Source organism: Lemur catta, chromosome 18 (assembly GCF_020740605.2).
Source record: "Lemur catta isolate mLemCat1 chromosome 18, mLemCat1.pri, whole genome shotgun sequence".
Classification (NCBI taxonomy): domain Eukaryota; kingdom Metazoa; phylum Chordata; class Mammalia; order Primates; family Lemuridae; genus Lemur; species Lemur catta.
In genome coordinates this window covers 6,467,908-6,483,992 of record NC_059145.1, presented here as the reverse complement: position 1 = coordinate 6,483,992, position 16,085 = coordinate 6,467,908, and the positions used below count along the sequence as shown (strand labels likewise).

General features: G+C 36.9%; 1 protein-coding gene and 3 pseudogenes across 2 annotated transcripts in view; 2 read left to right on the top strand and 2 right to left on the bottom strand.

Moving 5' to 3' along the window:
• UIMC1 (ubiquitin interaction motif containing 1) overlaps window positions 1-16,085 on the bottom strand; it is a 93,736-nt gene that overhangs the window by 69,824 nt on the left and 7,827 nt on the right. For both annotated transcript variants that reach the window (XM_045530617.1, XM_045530618.1), the window contains exon 3: window positions 2,771-2,855. In XM_045530617.1, the coding sequence (XP_045386573.1) occupies window positions 2,771-2,855 (85 nt within the window). The remainder of the gene's footprint in view (window positions 1-2,770; window positions 2,856-16,085) is intronic.
• LOC123623472 lies at window positions 7,751-8,102 on the top strand (annotated as a pseudogene).
• Window positions 10,163-13,211, top strand: LOC123623607 (annotated as a pseudogene).
• Window positions 11,521-11,725, bottom strand: LOC123623722 (annotated as a pseudogene).

Below are 16,085 nucleotides of genomic sequence, written 5' to 3'. Positions count from 1 at the left end.
ACCCTAAACCAAACTACCTATTATTATGTAAATCCCGTTACCCTTGACAACTGAGAACCTGTATCTGCCCTATAAGTAACTGTGTAAAACTTCACTCTGGGTTGCATTTCCGCGGGAAGGGATGTAATCATCTGGACACCCTCCTTTGTCTATCTTCATAAATCTTTATAAACTATATCTTTGGCTCTGCGTATTATTTTTATTTCTGTTTCCTACTATTTTTTCATCCTTTGTGACAACTCCTGCTTGAGGGACCCGTAACCCTTTGCGGGGAACATAGCTAACTCCCCGCAACTTTGTCTCAAAAGAAAAAAAAAAAAAAAGAAGATATGACGTTCCTTTCTGGGGTGACAAAAACATTCTAGAATTAGACTTTGTTGATGGTTGCACAATACTGTTAATGTACTAAAAGCCAATGTATACTTTAAATAGGTGAATTCGGTGGTATGTGAAGTATATCTCCCTGCATTATACACAAAAATGGAGAAATGCTTTCTCAAACAAAAATAGAGAATTCATTGCCAAAAGGTCTATATTACAAAAAGCATTCAAAGAAGTTCTTCTGGCAGAAAGAATTTAATACTGAACAGAAACTCTGGTCTACATACACAAAGAAATAAAAAGTCCTTGAAATGGCTCAAATAAAAAAATACAAAATTCTTTTTTTTTTTTTATTTCAGCTTATTATGGGGGCACAAAAGTTCAGGTTATATATATTGCCCATGTCCCGCCCATTCCCCTGAGTCAGAGCTTCAAGCGTGTCCATTCCCCAGACAGTGCACCTGGCACTCACCATGTAGTTATACCTCCATCCCCTCCCCCCACTCCCCACCTCCCCGAGTCTGCACCTTCAAGCATGACCATTCCCCAGACGGTGCGCAACACACTCATCATGTAGGCATACCCCATCCCATCCCCCCACCCCCTGCCTCAGTCTGATATCCAATTGGTATCATTCCCCAATGTGCATTTAGGTGATGATCAGGGAAACCAATTTTCTGGTGAGTACATGTGATGCTTCTTAATTTTTTATTTTCATTGCTCTAAAAGATAATCAAATATCTAAAGCAAAAATAGTATCAATGTATTATATGTTTATAATATATATAAAAGGAAAATGGATGACAAAAAAACTACTAAGGAGGGTAAAAGGGAATTGGGTACATACTCTTGCATAGTCTTTACACTACACATGAAGCTATATAACATTATCTGAAAGTGAATGTGACTAAATATGTGTACTGTAAACCCTAGGGCAATCACTAAACATTTTTAAAAAGATATATATATGAAATATTTATGAATGTGAAAAATAAAATGGAACCATAAATTAATACTCAACAAATATAAAAATGGACAGAAAAGAAACAAAAAACTGAAATAAACAGCATCCAAAATGGTAAATTTTAATCCAAACACATCAATAATTACATTAAATGTAAATGATCTAAACATACCAATTAAAAGTCAGATCATCACACTGGCTAAAAAAAACATGATCCAACTAAATAAAAAAGTAAAACCCACTTTAACTATAAAGATCCAGAATAAGGCTGGGCATGGTGGCTCACACCTGTAATCCTAACACTCTGGGAGGCCAAGGCGGGAGGATAGCTTGAGGTCAGGAGTTCAACATCAGGCTCAGCAAAGAGCAAGACCTCGTTTCTACTATAAATAGAAAGAAACTAGCCAGACAACTAAATATAGAAAAAATTAGCCAGGTGTGGTGGCACATGCCTCCCAGCTACTCGGGAGGCTGAGAGAGGAGAATCACTTGAGTTTGAGGTTGCTGTGAGCTAGGCTGACCCCGCAGCACTCTAGCCCGGGCAACAGAGCAAGACTCTGTCTCAAAAAAAAAAAAAAAAAGATCCCGAATAACCAAGTAGACAACTATCAACAGCCTATCAATGGTCACAAAAACTTAACCATTGATTGATAAAGGACTATTGCATTTCAGAAAGTAACTACTACCTATAATTCTCAAGACTGATAGTAATTTGGATACGTTAAATAGATCTGATCATAGAGACAGCTATCTCTGGACATAATGCAATAAGTTAGCAACAAAGAGCTAAATTATGGTTCATTTTACAAGTCTGAGAAATTTATCCTAAATCACAGTTCAATAACACATGCCCAACTACCTCAGTCAGTTCAGCATGAGACTCTTAAATCACCACAATTCAAATTAACAGTGAAAATAAGCCTTATTTATCTTGAATCAATTATTGTAATAATCTCAACTAGTTATACTAAAAAGTTAACTGAAATACATAAACATTTCATCTCACATTAAAATGTGAAAATATAATAATGATTAAGTATCTTCAAAATGGAGTAACAAAAACAGAAGAGAATGTAAAACCTCCAACAAAGGAATCTAACGGCAAAAATATTAATAGGTACCATTACTGAGCCTTAGCTACTAAGTGACTTTCTAAATAAGTGTTATTAACTGCATTTTACTGATGAGGACACACAATCAAGCTAAAAGCAGTCACTTGCCTAAGATACATACAGGAAGGGGTAAAGTAAGGATTCAAACCCAAGTGTGTCTAACTCTGAAGGTCATGTTTTTATTAATTTCAACACTCTGCTTTTTGTATAAGCTATAAGTAGCTCTAAAAGCAACTCCTAAAAATTTTAATGAAATCCAGTATAAACAGGAAACACATACATACATCCTTATTCAGAGAACTCTCTTCTCCTAATGAAGAAAACACTGACTGTTAGAATTTCCAAACCATTCTCAACAAAAATGAAAACATACGTGCAATTTTTCTTTTAGCCAAACACTTTGCTCTATTCGATTGTTTTGTCTTCGTTTTCTGCAATCCATTCTCCTCCTTTGGTTCCTGTTGCAAAACAAGAAATATGATCACGGTGACTGCCATTAGTAGTAATTTCTTTATCTCTTCTACCATATCTGTAGCTAATAGAGGCCTCTGAACAATCAGTGATTGTTATAAATGCGTACATAAAACATCAGAAGCAGGAGGATTGCTTGAGCCCAGGAGGTTGAGGTTATAGTGAGCTATGATGATAAACTGCACTCTAGCGGGGTCTGCAGAGTAAGACTCTGTCTCAAAACAAACAAACAAAAAGACTGTATAAAAAGTGTCAAACATGCAAGAACTCAGGAAGTACTATACTCACAAGCCCTTCTTGACAAATCTAATAAAGAATGAGCATCATTCAGCCAAAAAATGATTATAGAAACTTCGGCAAGGCCAGGCACAGTGGCTCACATCTGTAATGCTAGTACTCTGGGAGTCCAAGAAGGGAGGATTGCTTGAGCTCTGGAGTTTGAGACCAGCCTGAGCAAGAGTGAGACCTCATCTCTACTAAAAATAGAAGGAAATTAGCCAAACAACTAAAAATAGAAAAAAAAAATTAGCCGGGCATGGTGGCGCGTGCCTGTAGTCCCAGCTACCTGGGAGGCTGAGGCAGTAGGATCGCTTGAGTCCAGGAGTTTGAGGTTGCTGTGAGCCAGGCTGATGCCACAGCACCTTACCCCAGGCAAGAGAGTGAGACTCTATCTCAAAAAAAAAAAAAAAAAAAAAAAAAACTTTGGCAAAAGAACTGAACATGAATTTTTTTATTTATTTAATTTTAGATCTACCACAAAAACAAAAGTAAAAATGAAATACAAGAAAAATATGTAAATGCTACATGTTCTAATAATATAGAAATGATTTATAAAATAGCAAGAGTCAAACACATACTGTCTACAAGAACCCAATTTAAATATTAAGACATAGACAGGTTAAAAGTCAAAAATATCAATAAATGTTGGGAAACTGGATATCCACACACAAAATAAGAAAGCCGGACCACTACCTTACCTTAGTACAAAAACTAACTCACAATGAATCAAAGACTATAAGAAACAAAATTTTAAAACTCTTACAAGAAAACATGGGGAAAAAGTTTCTTAATGTTGGATTTGGCAATGATTTCTTAGCTATGACACTAAAAGCACAAGCAATAACAAAAAGAGTAGATAAACTAGACTGCATCAAAATTAAAATTTTCTGTACATCAAATGACACTATCAACAGAGTGAAAAGACATCACATAGAACAGGAGAAAATGTTTGCAAATCATGTATCTTACAATGGACTAATATCCAGAACATACAAAGAATTCCTACAATTCAACAACAAAAAAGGAAACAACTAAAAAATACGCAAAAGACTTAAACAGACATTTCTCCAAAGAAGATATACAAATGGTCAATGATAAGATGAAAAGAAGCTCAGCATCATCAGTCATTAGGGAAATGCAAATCAAAACCAAAAATGAGATATCACTTCTCACACATTAGGCTGGCTACTACTTAAAAACAAAACAAAACAGAAAATAAGTATTGGGGCCGGGCACGGTGGCTCACGCCTGTAATCCTAGCACTCTGGGAGGCTGAGGTGGGCGGATTGTTTGAGCTCAGGAGTTCGAGACCAGCCTGAGCAAGAGTGAGACCCCGTCTCTACTAAAAATAGAAAGAAATTATATGGACAGCTAAAAATATATAGAGAGAGAAAATAAGTATTGGGAGGATGCAGAGTAATTGGAACCCCTGTGTTGCTGGTAGGAATGTAAAGTGATACAGCCGCTATGGAAAACATTATAGCAATTCCACAAAAAACTAAAAAGAGAATTCTACTTCTGGGTATGTACTCAAAAGAATTGAAAGCAAGAACTTGAACAAATATTTGTACAACTATGTTCTCAACCACTTTGCTCACAATATCTATAGGATGGAAACAACCCAAATGTCCCATATCAATGGATGAATGGATCAACAAAATGTGGTGTATATATACAATGGAATACTATTCAGCTTTAAAAAGGAATGATATCCTGACACATGATACAACATGGATGAACCTTGAAGATATTATATGCTAAATGAAATAAACCAGTCACAAAAAGACAAATACTGTATGACTCCACTTCTATGAGGTACCTAGAATAGTCAAATTTATACAGACGGAAAGTGGAATGGTAGTTTCCAGGGGATGGAGAGAATGAGAAATGGGAAGCTATTATAGGCTGAGCATTCCCTATTTGAAATGCTCAGGACCTGAAGTGTTTTGGATTTTGGATTTTGGATTTTGGAATATTTTGGAATATTTGCATCATACTTACTGGTTGAGCACACCAAACATGAAAATCCAAAATGCTCCAATGTGGATTTCCTTTGGGCGTCATATCAGTGCTCAAAAAGTTCTGGATTTTGGAGCATTTTGAATTTGTGCTATCAAATACAATAGCCACTAGCTACGTAGAGATACTGAGCACTTGAAATGCAGCTCATGTGACACCCCAAAAAATGAAAAGAATATCAGTCAACTGTGTGATAATTTCAAGTGGCCTAATACAAGCATCCCCAACCTATGGTGAGTTCTATAATTATTTCATTATATTTTATAATGTAATAATAGCAGAAATAAAGTACACAACAGGCCAGGAGTGGTGGCTCGCGCCTGTAATCCTAGCACTCTGGGAGGCCGAGGCGGGCAGATTGCTCGAGGTCAGGAGTTCGAGACCAGCCTGAGCAAGACCGAGACCCCATCTCTACTAAAAATAGAAAGAAATTATATGGACAACTAAAAATATATATAGCAAAAAATCAGCCAGGCATGGTGGCACATGTCTAGTCCCAGTTACTCGGGAGGCTGAGGCAGGACTGCTTGAGCCCAGGAGTTTGAGGTTGCTGTGAGCTAGGCTGACGCCACGGCACTCACTCTAGTGTGGGCAACAGAGCGAGACTCTGTCTCAAAAAAAAAAAAAAAAAGTGCACAATAAATGAAAAGTGCTTGAATCATCTTGAAACTATACTCCCTCACCAGTCCATGGAAAAATTATTTTCCATGAAAATGGTCCCTGGTGCCAAAAAGGTTGGGGACCACTGCCCTGATACACAGTAATTACAGTTTCTAAAGGAGGAGAGAGACAGAAAAAAGACTTGAAGAGATAATGGCTGAGAACATTCCAAACTTGATAAAAACCATAAACCCACAGATCTAAAACTTCTATAAACCACAAGCACAAGAAACATCATAAATTATAAAAGTACAGCATATAACCAAATTACTTAAAACCTGTGATAGAAGAAAAAAATCTTAAAATCAGCAAGAGGAAAAAAGTCATTATTTACAGAGGGAAAAACTATGAATGAAATCAGACTTCTTGTTGGAAACAACAAAAGACAACAATGAAGCAAAATCTTTTAAACTGTGGGGAAAAAAAGAAGTCATTGACCTAAAATCCTATACTCAATGTAATCTTCCAAAATGAAAGCTACTAAATGTAATATGGTATCTTGGATTGGATCCTGGAACAAGAAAAGGTCATTAGTGGAAAACTGGTAAAATCCAAATGAAATCTAGTTTAGCTAATAATAATGTTGCAATGTTAATGTCTTAGTTCCTACAAGTGTACCATGGTTATTTAAGATGCTAACATTAGGAGATAGAAGAGAATGGTATAAAAAAATCTCTGGAAGGTAGTGAGTTATCTCAATTGATTGTTCACAATGAATTACAGATTAAACTCCTTGTTCTACTCCTTTCTCCCTTCTCACTACTGCACTTGTATAAAAAAAAGAATGTATTTATATATATAAAAGAAATCTCTACACTAGCTTTGCAAACTTTTTATGAATCTAAATTATTCTAAACTAAAAATTTTATTTTAAAAAATGTGAAATGAAGACTTTCCAGATATACTAAAGTTGAAAGGATTCATCACCAGGAGTCCCACTCACAAGAAATGTTAAAGTCCTTCGGGAAGCAGGAACATTACTACAGACTAGATTGTGTCCCCACAAAATGCATATGCTGATGCCTCAACCTCCCAATTCAATGGTATTTGGAGTTGGGGGCCTAGGAGAGGTAATTAGGATTGGATGAGGTCATGAGGGTGGGACCCTCACGATAGGGATTAGTGCCCCTGTGAGAGATGCCAGAAATCTTACACACACACTCTCCTCACTTTCCTTTCCCCCAGTGCAATGAGGCAAGGCCATGCAAGCCCAGAGCAAGAAGGCAGCCCTCTGAAAGGAGAGAACCCTCATCAGACACCAATCCTGCCAACACTTTGGATCTGGGATTTCCAGTCTCCAGAGCTGTGAAGAAATACATTTTCACTGTTCAAGCCACCTAGTCCATGATATTTTGTTATGGCAGCCCAACTAGACTAAAATATACATAATACTAGATGGAAATCTGGAGTTACACAAAAGAACAACGAGAACCAAAAATGGTTAAGTGCATGGATAAATATATAAAATTTTTCTTTTCATCTTCAAAAGATAACTGGATGTCTGAACAAAATGGTAGTAATGTGTTCATAATACATGTACAAATAAAAATGACATAAAGGTCAGGAGGGGAGAAATAAAAATATACTATTATAAGGTGCTTTTATATACATGGAGTTACGATATCACTTGAAGGTAGACTTTGAAAGGGTAACTATGCATATTAAAAATTCTAAATCAACCATTAAAATAACAAAACAAAGAGTTATAGCTACCAAGGAAAAGGGACATAAAACGGGATGACAAAAAAACACCACAGGCAAGACTGGCCATAGTGGCTCATGCCTATAATCCTAGCACTTTGGCATGCCAAGGCAGGAGGATCGCTTGAGGCCAGGAGTTGCAGACCAGCATGAGCAATATAGTGAGACCCGCATCTCCACAAAAAATAGAAAAATTAGGGTTGCCAATAGCGTTCACGCAAACATGGTGAATGTTCCTAAAACCCACCAGACTTTATGTAAGAAGTACGGCAAGCACCAACCCCACAAAGTGACACATATAGGGCTTTCCTGTATGTGGAAAGCAGCATTTATGACAGGAAGCACAGTGGCTATGGTGGACTAAACCGATTTTCCAGAAAAAGGCTAAACCTACAAAGAAGATTGTGCTGAGACTTGAGTGTCAACCCCAAATACCGATCTAAGAGAATGCTGGCTATTAAGAAATGCAAGCATTTTGAACTGGGAGGAGATAAGAAAAGAAAGGGCCAAGTGCTCCAGTTCTAAGCATCTTTTGTTTTATTATGAAGACAATAAAATCTTGAGGTTATGTTAAAAAAAAAAAAGAAAAAAGAAAAATTAGCTGAGCGTAGTGGTATGCACCTGTAATCCCAGCTACTTGGGGAGGCTGAGGCAGAAGGATCACTTGAGCCCAAGAGTTTGAGGTTGCTGTGAGCCAGGCTGACGCCACAGTACTCTAGCCCAGGCAACAGAGCAAGACTCTGTCTCAAAAAAAAAAAAAAAAAAAAAAGACCAACCATAGACAATGGTTCTTATTTGAATTGTGTCTTTTCTAACAGGTTTCAATAAAGTTAGGCCAACTTATTAAAAAAAAAAAAACTACAGTAATCAAAGCAGCAGGATAGTGACATAAGATAGATAAAAAGGTCTGTGGAAGAGTCCAGAAGTAAACCCTTATATATAGTATATGCATGACTGATTTTTAACAAAGTTGTCAAGGCAATGCAGTGAAGGAAGAATAGCCTCTCTAAAATACAGTGCTGAAATAATTGGATACAATGTACAAAAAAATGAACACGGATCCATACCTTATATCATATATAAAAATTAACTCAAAATGGATCATACACCTAAATGTAACAACTAACATGATCCAATTTCTTAAAGGAAAACATAAAAGAAAATTTTATGTGAAGACTGAACTTGAGTTATGCAAAGATTTCCTAGATATACCACCAAAAGCACAATATATAAAAGAACAAATTGATAGAGCCAGGCACAGTGGCACATGCCTATAGTCCCAGCTAGTAGTGAAGCTGAGGTAGGAGGATATCACTTGAGCCCAGGAGCTCTAAGTCAGCCTGAGCAACACAGCAGGACCCTGCTTCTCAAAAAATGAAAATTAAAAAATTACATAAATAAAGAACAAATTGATAATATAGACTTCACTAAAGTAATTACTCCTGCTCTTTAAAATACACTGTTAAGAGAATGAAAAGACAAGCCATAAACTTGGAGATAATATATCTAATAAAGGACTTGTAGCTAGAACATACAAAGAAATTCTCAATAATAAGAAAACAGTTCAAAATGGGCAAAAGTGAGGGATAGACACGCTTGAAGCTCTGACTCGGGCAGGGCAAAGGCAATATATGTAACCTAAACATTTGTACCCTTGTAATATGCTGAAATAAAAAATATTAAAATTAAAAAATTAAATAAATAAAAAAGGATAAATGAATAAACTGATGCATTCATAGTTCAAAGATCAGAGATGGTCTGCCAAGATTAAAGATATTAATAATAAAGAAAAAAATGGGCAAAAGATCTAGGAATGAACGCCTATCAAAAAAAGATACATGGCTGGGCGCGGTGGCTCATACCTGTAATCCTAGCACTCTGGGAGGCCAAGGCGGGTGGATCGCTCGAGGTCAGGAGTTCGAGACCAGCCTGAGCAAGAGCGAGACCCCGTCTCTACTAAAAATAGAAACAAATTAGCTGGCCAACTAAAATATATATGGAAAAAATTAGCCGGGCATGGTGGCACATGCCTGTAGTCCCAGCTACTCGGGAGGCTGAGGCAGGAGGATCACTTAAGCCCGGGAGTTTGAGGTTGCTGTGAGTTAGGCTGACGCCATGGCACTCACTCTAGCCAGGGAAAAAGATATATGGCTGACAAATAATCACATGAAAAGATGCTCAACAGTATTATTCATCAGGCAAACACTCCTGAAACAAATGGCAAGCTAGGAAGTCTCAATAGCAAAACAGAAGTTACTTTTAAAAACCCAATTGGAAATTTTATAACAGAAAAATACAATAACCAAAATAAAACATTCACTGGATGGGCTCAATAGCAGAACTGAGATGACAGAGCAAAGAAATCAGAGAACTTAAAGATACAAATAAACCAATCCGAACAACAGCAAAAAAAAGACTGAAAAATATAACAAACGGAGCCTTCGAGACCTAAAGGACAATACCAAAAAGCCTAAAATTCATATCATTGGGACCCCTGAAGGAGAGGAAAAAGAATATGGTACACAAAAAATACTTGAAGAAATAATGGCTGAAAACTTCCCAAATCTGGCAAAAGCAATGAACTTAAAGAAATCTACATTCAGATATATCATAATCAAAATACTAAAAACCAAAGATGACGAAAAAAATCTTTAAGGTAAACAGAGAAAAACATATTACATATGGAAGATAGATCAAGTGATTCTGAATTTCTTATATGAAACTCGTAAGGCTAGAAAAGAGTAGAACAACATTCTTAGAAGTGCTGAATGAAAAGAACTATCAACCCAAAATTCTATATCCAGTAAAAATATCCTTCAGGTGTAAAGGTGAAATAAGACACTCAACAGAAGGAAAGTAAGAGAATTTATTACCAACAGACTTGCTCTAAAAGAAATGCTAAATGAAGTTCTTCAGGCTAAAAGAAAACCAAAAATTGGTTCTTTACAAAGATCAGTAAAATCTCTTGTCAGAAACCTCTAGCCAAACTGACAACAAAAAAGAAAAATACCAGGAATGAAAGAGAGTGATCACTATAGACTCTCAGATATCAGAAGCATAATAAAAGAACACTACAAAAATTCTATGCACATAAATTTGACTGAGAAGAGGGCAAATTCTTTGAAAGACAAACTACCAAAGCTTACTCAGGGAGAAACAGATAACCAGAATAGTCCCTATAACTATTAAAGAAACTGAATTAGTTTAAATCCTCCAAAACTATTAATCACACATTTAACTTTAATGCTATCTCTAGAATACCAACAAGGACTCCATAGAAAAAGTCTTCATAAATAAATACACCTGAACTATTTCTAGTCTCAATGGATACCAAATATACAAACATTATTATATATTTAGTGACAATATCTACTAAAATAAGTCAAGACACAGTCTGAGCCTCTAAGGCAAAGGATTTTTGTACTCTTTAGAGTATAAGAAAGTCTTGGAATAGTTTGGATGCAGTGAAACCTCTGGATTGGATTATTTCTATGGTTGGAGAGACCAACAGATACAACAATTAAAGTTGCGGCTGCTCAAAAATTAAACAGAATAATTTGTTTAACCATTTGAGCCAAGTAAAAAAAATATTGAAAAACAATGATTAAATGGTCAATTAAAATAAAAAACTAATCTAGTTTAACGGTTATAGTACCAAAGGAAAATATGACTGATGCCCTTAACCAAGAAAGGGTCCACTAGAATATATATGCTCCAAAAGAGTAAAAAGTTTCCATATTGTTCATCACTGCATCCTCAACCCCTAGAATAGTATCTGGCACATAGTAGGAGCTCAATGATGTTGAATGTTGAATAAATGCTAAATTAATGAGCCTAGAAAAAATAAAAAATTTTAAGTATTACCAGTTAGAAGGCTTATAAACAAATATGTAACTGAATATTAAAATCTGCAGTGTTAATATATGCAAAAGAATATGAGAATTCACTGCATCAATAATTTTTAATGTATTATTTTTCAATGTTAAAACAAAAACCACTCAGACTGTGTCCTCTCCCTCTCACTCTCCCAGAGGAAGAGAACCAACAATGGAAATGACAGTTGCAGCAAAGCAACACCAAGAGCCAGCTTCAAGCTCAGAAGAGAAAACTGTACCACCTCCTTGTGGTTTGTGGTGGCCCAAACTTTCAGAGAAACTGCTCTAGTAACAAACTACAGAAATGATCCCTGGCTGGACACAGTGGCTCATGCCTGTAATCCTAGCACTCTGGGAGGCCAAGGCAGGAGGACTGCTTGAGCTCAGGAGTTTGAGACCAGCCTGAGGAAGAACCGACACCCCCTCTCTACTAAAAGTAGAAAAATTAGCCAGGTGTCTTGCTCGTGCCGTGTGCCTGTAGTCCCAGCTACTTGGGAGGCTGAGGCAGGAGGATAGCTTCAGCTCAGGAGCTGGGGGTTGCAGTGAGGTATGATGATACCACTGCACTCTACCTGGGGTGATGGAGTGAGACTGTCTCAAAAAAAAAAAAAAAAGAAAAAGAAATGATCCCTAAAAGTACAGTCTTACCTATTTTCAATATAAGAAATATTAAAGTAAAAAGCTAAGGGAATAAATGCTTCTAGTTATATAACTGACTTTAATTTTAAGAGCAAATAGTGATATCTAAACTATCTTTCATAAAGGGATGAGCAGATGCTGAAAGCAAAACAAACACTGTGAGATTCAAGAAACTAGTCTCTAAAAAATGGAGGAAAATTGGCAGACAGGAACGTCTCTTCCTATTTCCAGAAAAGTAAAGACTTTTACTCAACTGAAATACTTCAAAATGACAACTGAGAATCTTGAAAAAGGGAAACTGAAGATTGAAAAAGACAAAAAGGAATAAATCCAATTCATCAACTAGTTCATGGACTGTTTTGGTACTGACAAAATACAACTGGTTACTGACCCTTGTGGGCATTTTCTTTCATGTAATTACACAGATGCTCCAACTATTTTGTGACACAGCACGTTTTTTGTAGTCTCATATAAATGTACTGTATTTCTTACAAGTCTACCAGCTTTAGAGATGAATGGTTTGAGATAGAGTGAATTTCTATTTTTTACTATTATAATGTGCTGTACTAAGAAGCACTTTGGGGACACGTAGGGTCTTGGCTGCCTTGCGGCAGGGGAGGAAGACCCTTCTCCCACTTTTCTGCCACATCTTCACTGGCCATCACTGTTTAGCTTGCCCCAGAGCAAGGTGCCGAGTGCAGGGGTGTGGCAACAAACCGGTTCTCAAGATTCTGCTCTCCAAGAAAATCTTGCTATGATTGGATAGGACCCCCAGATAAATATTCAAATGTTCACTTTTACCTCCCTGAAAATGAATCACCATTGGAACAAAAGCTTAGAGAAGACAGACAAGAAACACAAGAATGGAATCAGTAGTTCTGGGCAAATCAGAATTTGACATTTAGTAGGGAAGAAGAAGAATTTATTCACTCAAGACTAAAAGCTGAAGGCCTGGGACTGAGAACTGAGTCAGGTCAGAAAGCAACATTGAATGCTGCAGAAATGCCTGGCTTTTACAAGAAATTTTTAAGTAAAAATTTTCAGAAGCACATGTATTGTAACAGAGAGTGGTACAACTGGAACTTTGCCATCACCTTCTTCATGGGAAAAGTGGCCCTGGAGAGGATCTGGAACAAGCTAAGACCAAAACAAAAGAAGTCTAGCAATTAGGTGTCTGCTGTGGCCCTGATGCCCGGGGTCCAGGTTTCCAGAGAAGTGGTCACAGAAGCTCATTTTACAAGGGCTCTAAAAAACCATCAGCGATCCCAAGAAGTCCCTTCAGCCTGCGTTTCAGGGCAGGCAGACCAGGCAGGCCAGGAGAACGTGGGTCGTGGTTCCCTCCTGACTAAGGATTCCACACTGGTCGCTTGTGACGGATGTGATGTTAAATAAAGCAGAAGCACTGTATGCACCCCCGCCCAGAAAAAATAAAAGTAGTACTTTGCATCTAGAAACACTGTATAAATTTTAAAAGATTAGCTGGGAATTTATATCCAACTACATTTTTGTCATAAAGAAGCTTTTTCAAATAAGAGTGGTAACAGTTATATATTACATAATATTGTGCCAGGCACTTCATATACATTGCCTCATTTAATTTCTCTCAAAAATCCTATGAGATGAATATCACCCACCCCATTTCATAAATGAGAAAAGTGAAGACCAAGTAGTGTACAGTCAGGAATAAAATCAGCTCTGTCCAGCTATAAACTCTGTGGGTCCCTTTCTTTTCCTTTGGATCTTCTGTTGTTACTTTATTTTATTTTGTTTGTTGTAACATGGAAGAGAATGTAAGAAGAGAAAACTACTAATGGGGTTCTTATCCACATAGGTCAGTTAGCTTCACTTCTTGCCAGGCTCAGACTGTATTCTGAACATTTACAATGATGTTAGCTATCATTTATTGCAGTACCACTCTAGGAAATTTTTTTTTTTTTTTTTTGAGACAGAGTCTCACTTTGTTGCCCGGGCTAGAGTGAGTGCCGTGGCATCAGCCTAGCTCACAGCAACCTCAGACTCCTGGGCTTAAGCGATCCTACTGCCTCAGCCTCCCGAGTAGCTGGGACTACAGGCATGAGCCACCATGCCCGGCTAATTTTTTTGTATATATATTTTTAGTTGGCCAGATAATTTCTTTCTATTTTTAGTAGAGACGGGGTCTCACTCTTGCTCAGGCTGGTCTCGAACTCCTGACCTCGAGCGATCCACCCGCCTCGGCCTCCCAGAGCTAGGATTACAGGCGTGAGCCACCGCGCCCGGCCCACTCTAGGAAATTTTACCTATATTATTCCTAATCCACACAACAGTCCTACAAAGTATGTAATACCAGTTTTATAGATGAGAATAAAAAGTTCAAAAAAAATTTAAGTACAGAAAGGTCACACAAGTTAGTAAACAACAATTCCAACACAATGGCCAGGTTTATAAAAGCTCATCTTTGATCTCTTAAGGATCTGGTGACAGTAAGAGAATGGGAGAATGAATCAACTCAAGCAACATTACTCAGCAGAAACAAGTTATGATGAATGAAGCCCTAAAGATGTCAGGTTTATGCCACTACCTTTGTATTTAAAAAACAGACATTTCCTGGCTTCTTTTGCACCAGAAAAGTAGAACATTTCCTTAAAGAAATATTCAAATAAAACAGTATCAACAAGTAAAACTTAATGCAGATTTTTTATTATATTTTTTTCTAGAGACAGTGTCTTGGCTATGTTGCCAAGGCTAGGCTCAAACTCCTGGATTCAAGCGATCCTCCCACCTCAGCCTCAGGCTTATTTTTCTATTTTTTGTAGAGGTGGGATCTTGCTCTTACTCAGACTGGCCTGGAACTCCAAGTAATCCTCCAAAAGTGCTAGGATTACAGGCATGAGCCACCACACCTGGCTAAGACTAGGTCATTTTGTCATCTCTTGTGCTTCCACAGAACCTTTGTTTACTTCTGTGGTATTAGTTGTTACACTGTTTTGAAATTGCCACTGTATTTTTCTGCCTTCTTCACTGGACCATGATTTCCTAGACGGCAGAATTCTGTATCTTGAACACTTATGCCTGGCCTTTATTAGGAGACACTCTCAAATATATCTGTATTAGGAGGCTGAGGCAGAAGGACCGCTTGAGCCCAAGAGAGTACAGTTGCAGTGAGCTATGATGACGCCTCTGGATCTAGCCTAGACGACAGAGCAAGACCCTGTTTCAAAAAAAAAAAAAAAAAAAAAAATCTGCAATGATCCCCAAAAGAACTGACATCTAAGCTGTAAGCTGAAGACCAAATTAGAAAGCACTGTAGGCACTGCAAAGAGCAGAAGAAACATAAAATAATTCATTTGCTTTTCAACTCGAAGGGCCAAAATAAATGGGTTCCTTAAGATGATTCTACCAACTGCTTCCGTCCATTCTAAAACAGAAATTCTTTCTAAAATGCTCAAAAACGGTAATACACTAAAAGAATGCAGATTATATATAAAAAATTAGTTGGCAGCCCAGATAATTTTATGGGCAATTTCTAGAACACCTTGCAAAACAAGTAATTTGTACACTATTTAAACTAGGGTAAGACATAGAAAAAGATGGTAAGTTTCTCTTCTCTTTCATAGCATAACCCTGACACTAGAATCTGATGAAGGTAATATTAAAAAAAAACTTTATAAAACCAATGCCACCACTAGGAATACAGAACTCCTAAATGGTATACTGCAAAAATAAATTCATTATTATGCTAATACAATGCATCATGACCAAGTATGACTTATTCGAGAAATGCAAACATAGTTCCAACATTAAAAAATATTAATGTAATATACAATACTAACTGAAGAAAGGAGAACAACTATATATACCATCATCTTCCTAAATAATGAAAGGGCATTTGATTAAACATTATTCTTAAAAATACTAGTAAATAAGCAATTAAAGGATATCTCCTTAACATAAGAATAGAAATATGAAAGAGCAAAACATCAGAAAAATTCCAATTAAATTGAAGACCAAGGCAAAGATGTGCTCTATCACTAATATCAATCAATATTATTCTGGAAGCTAGAG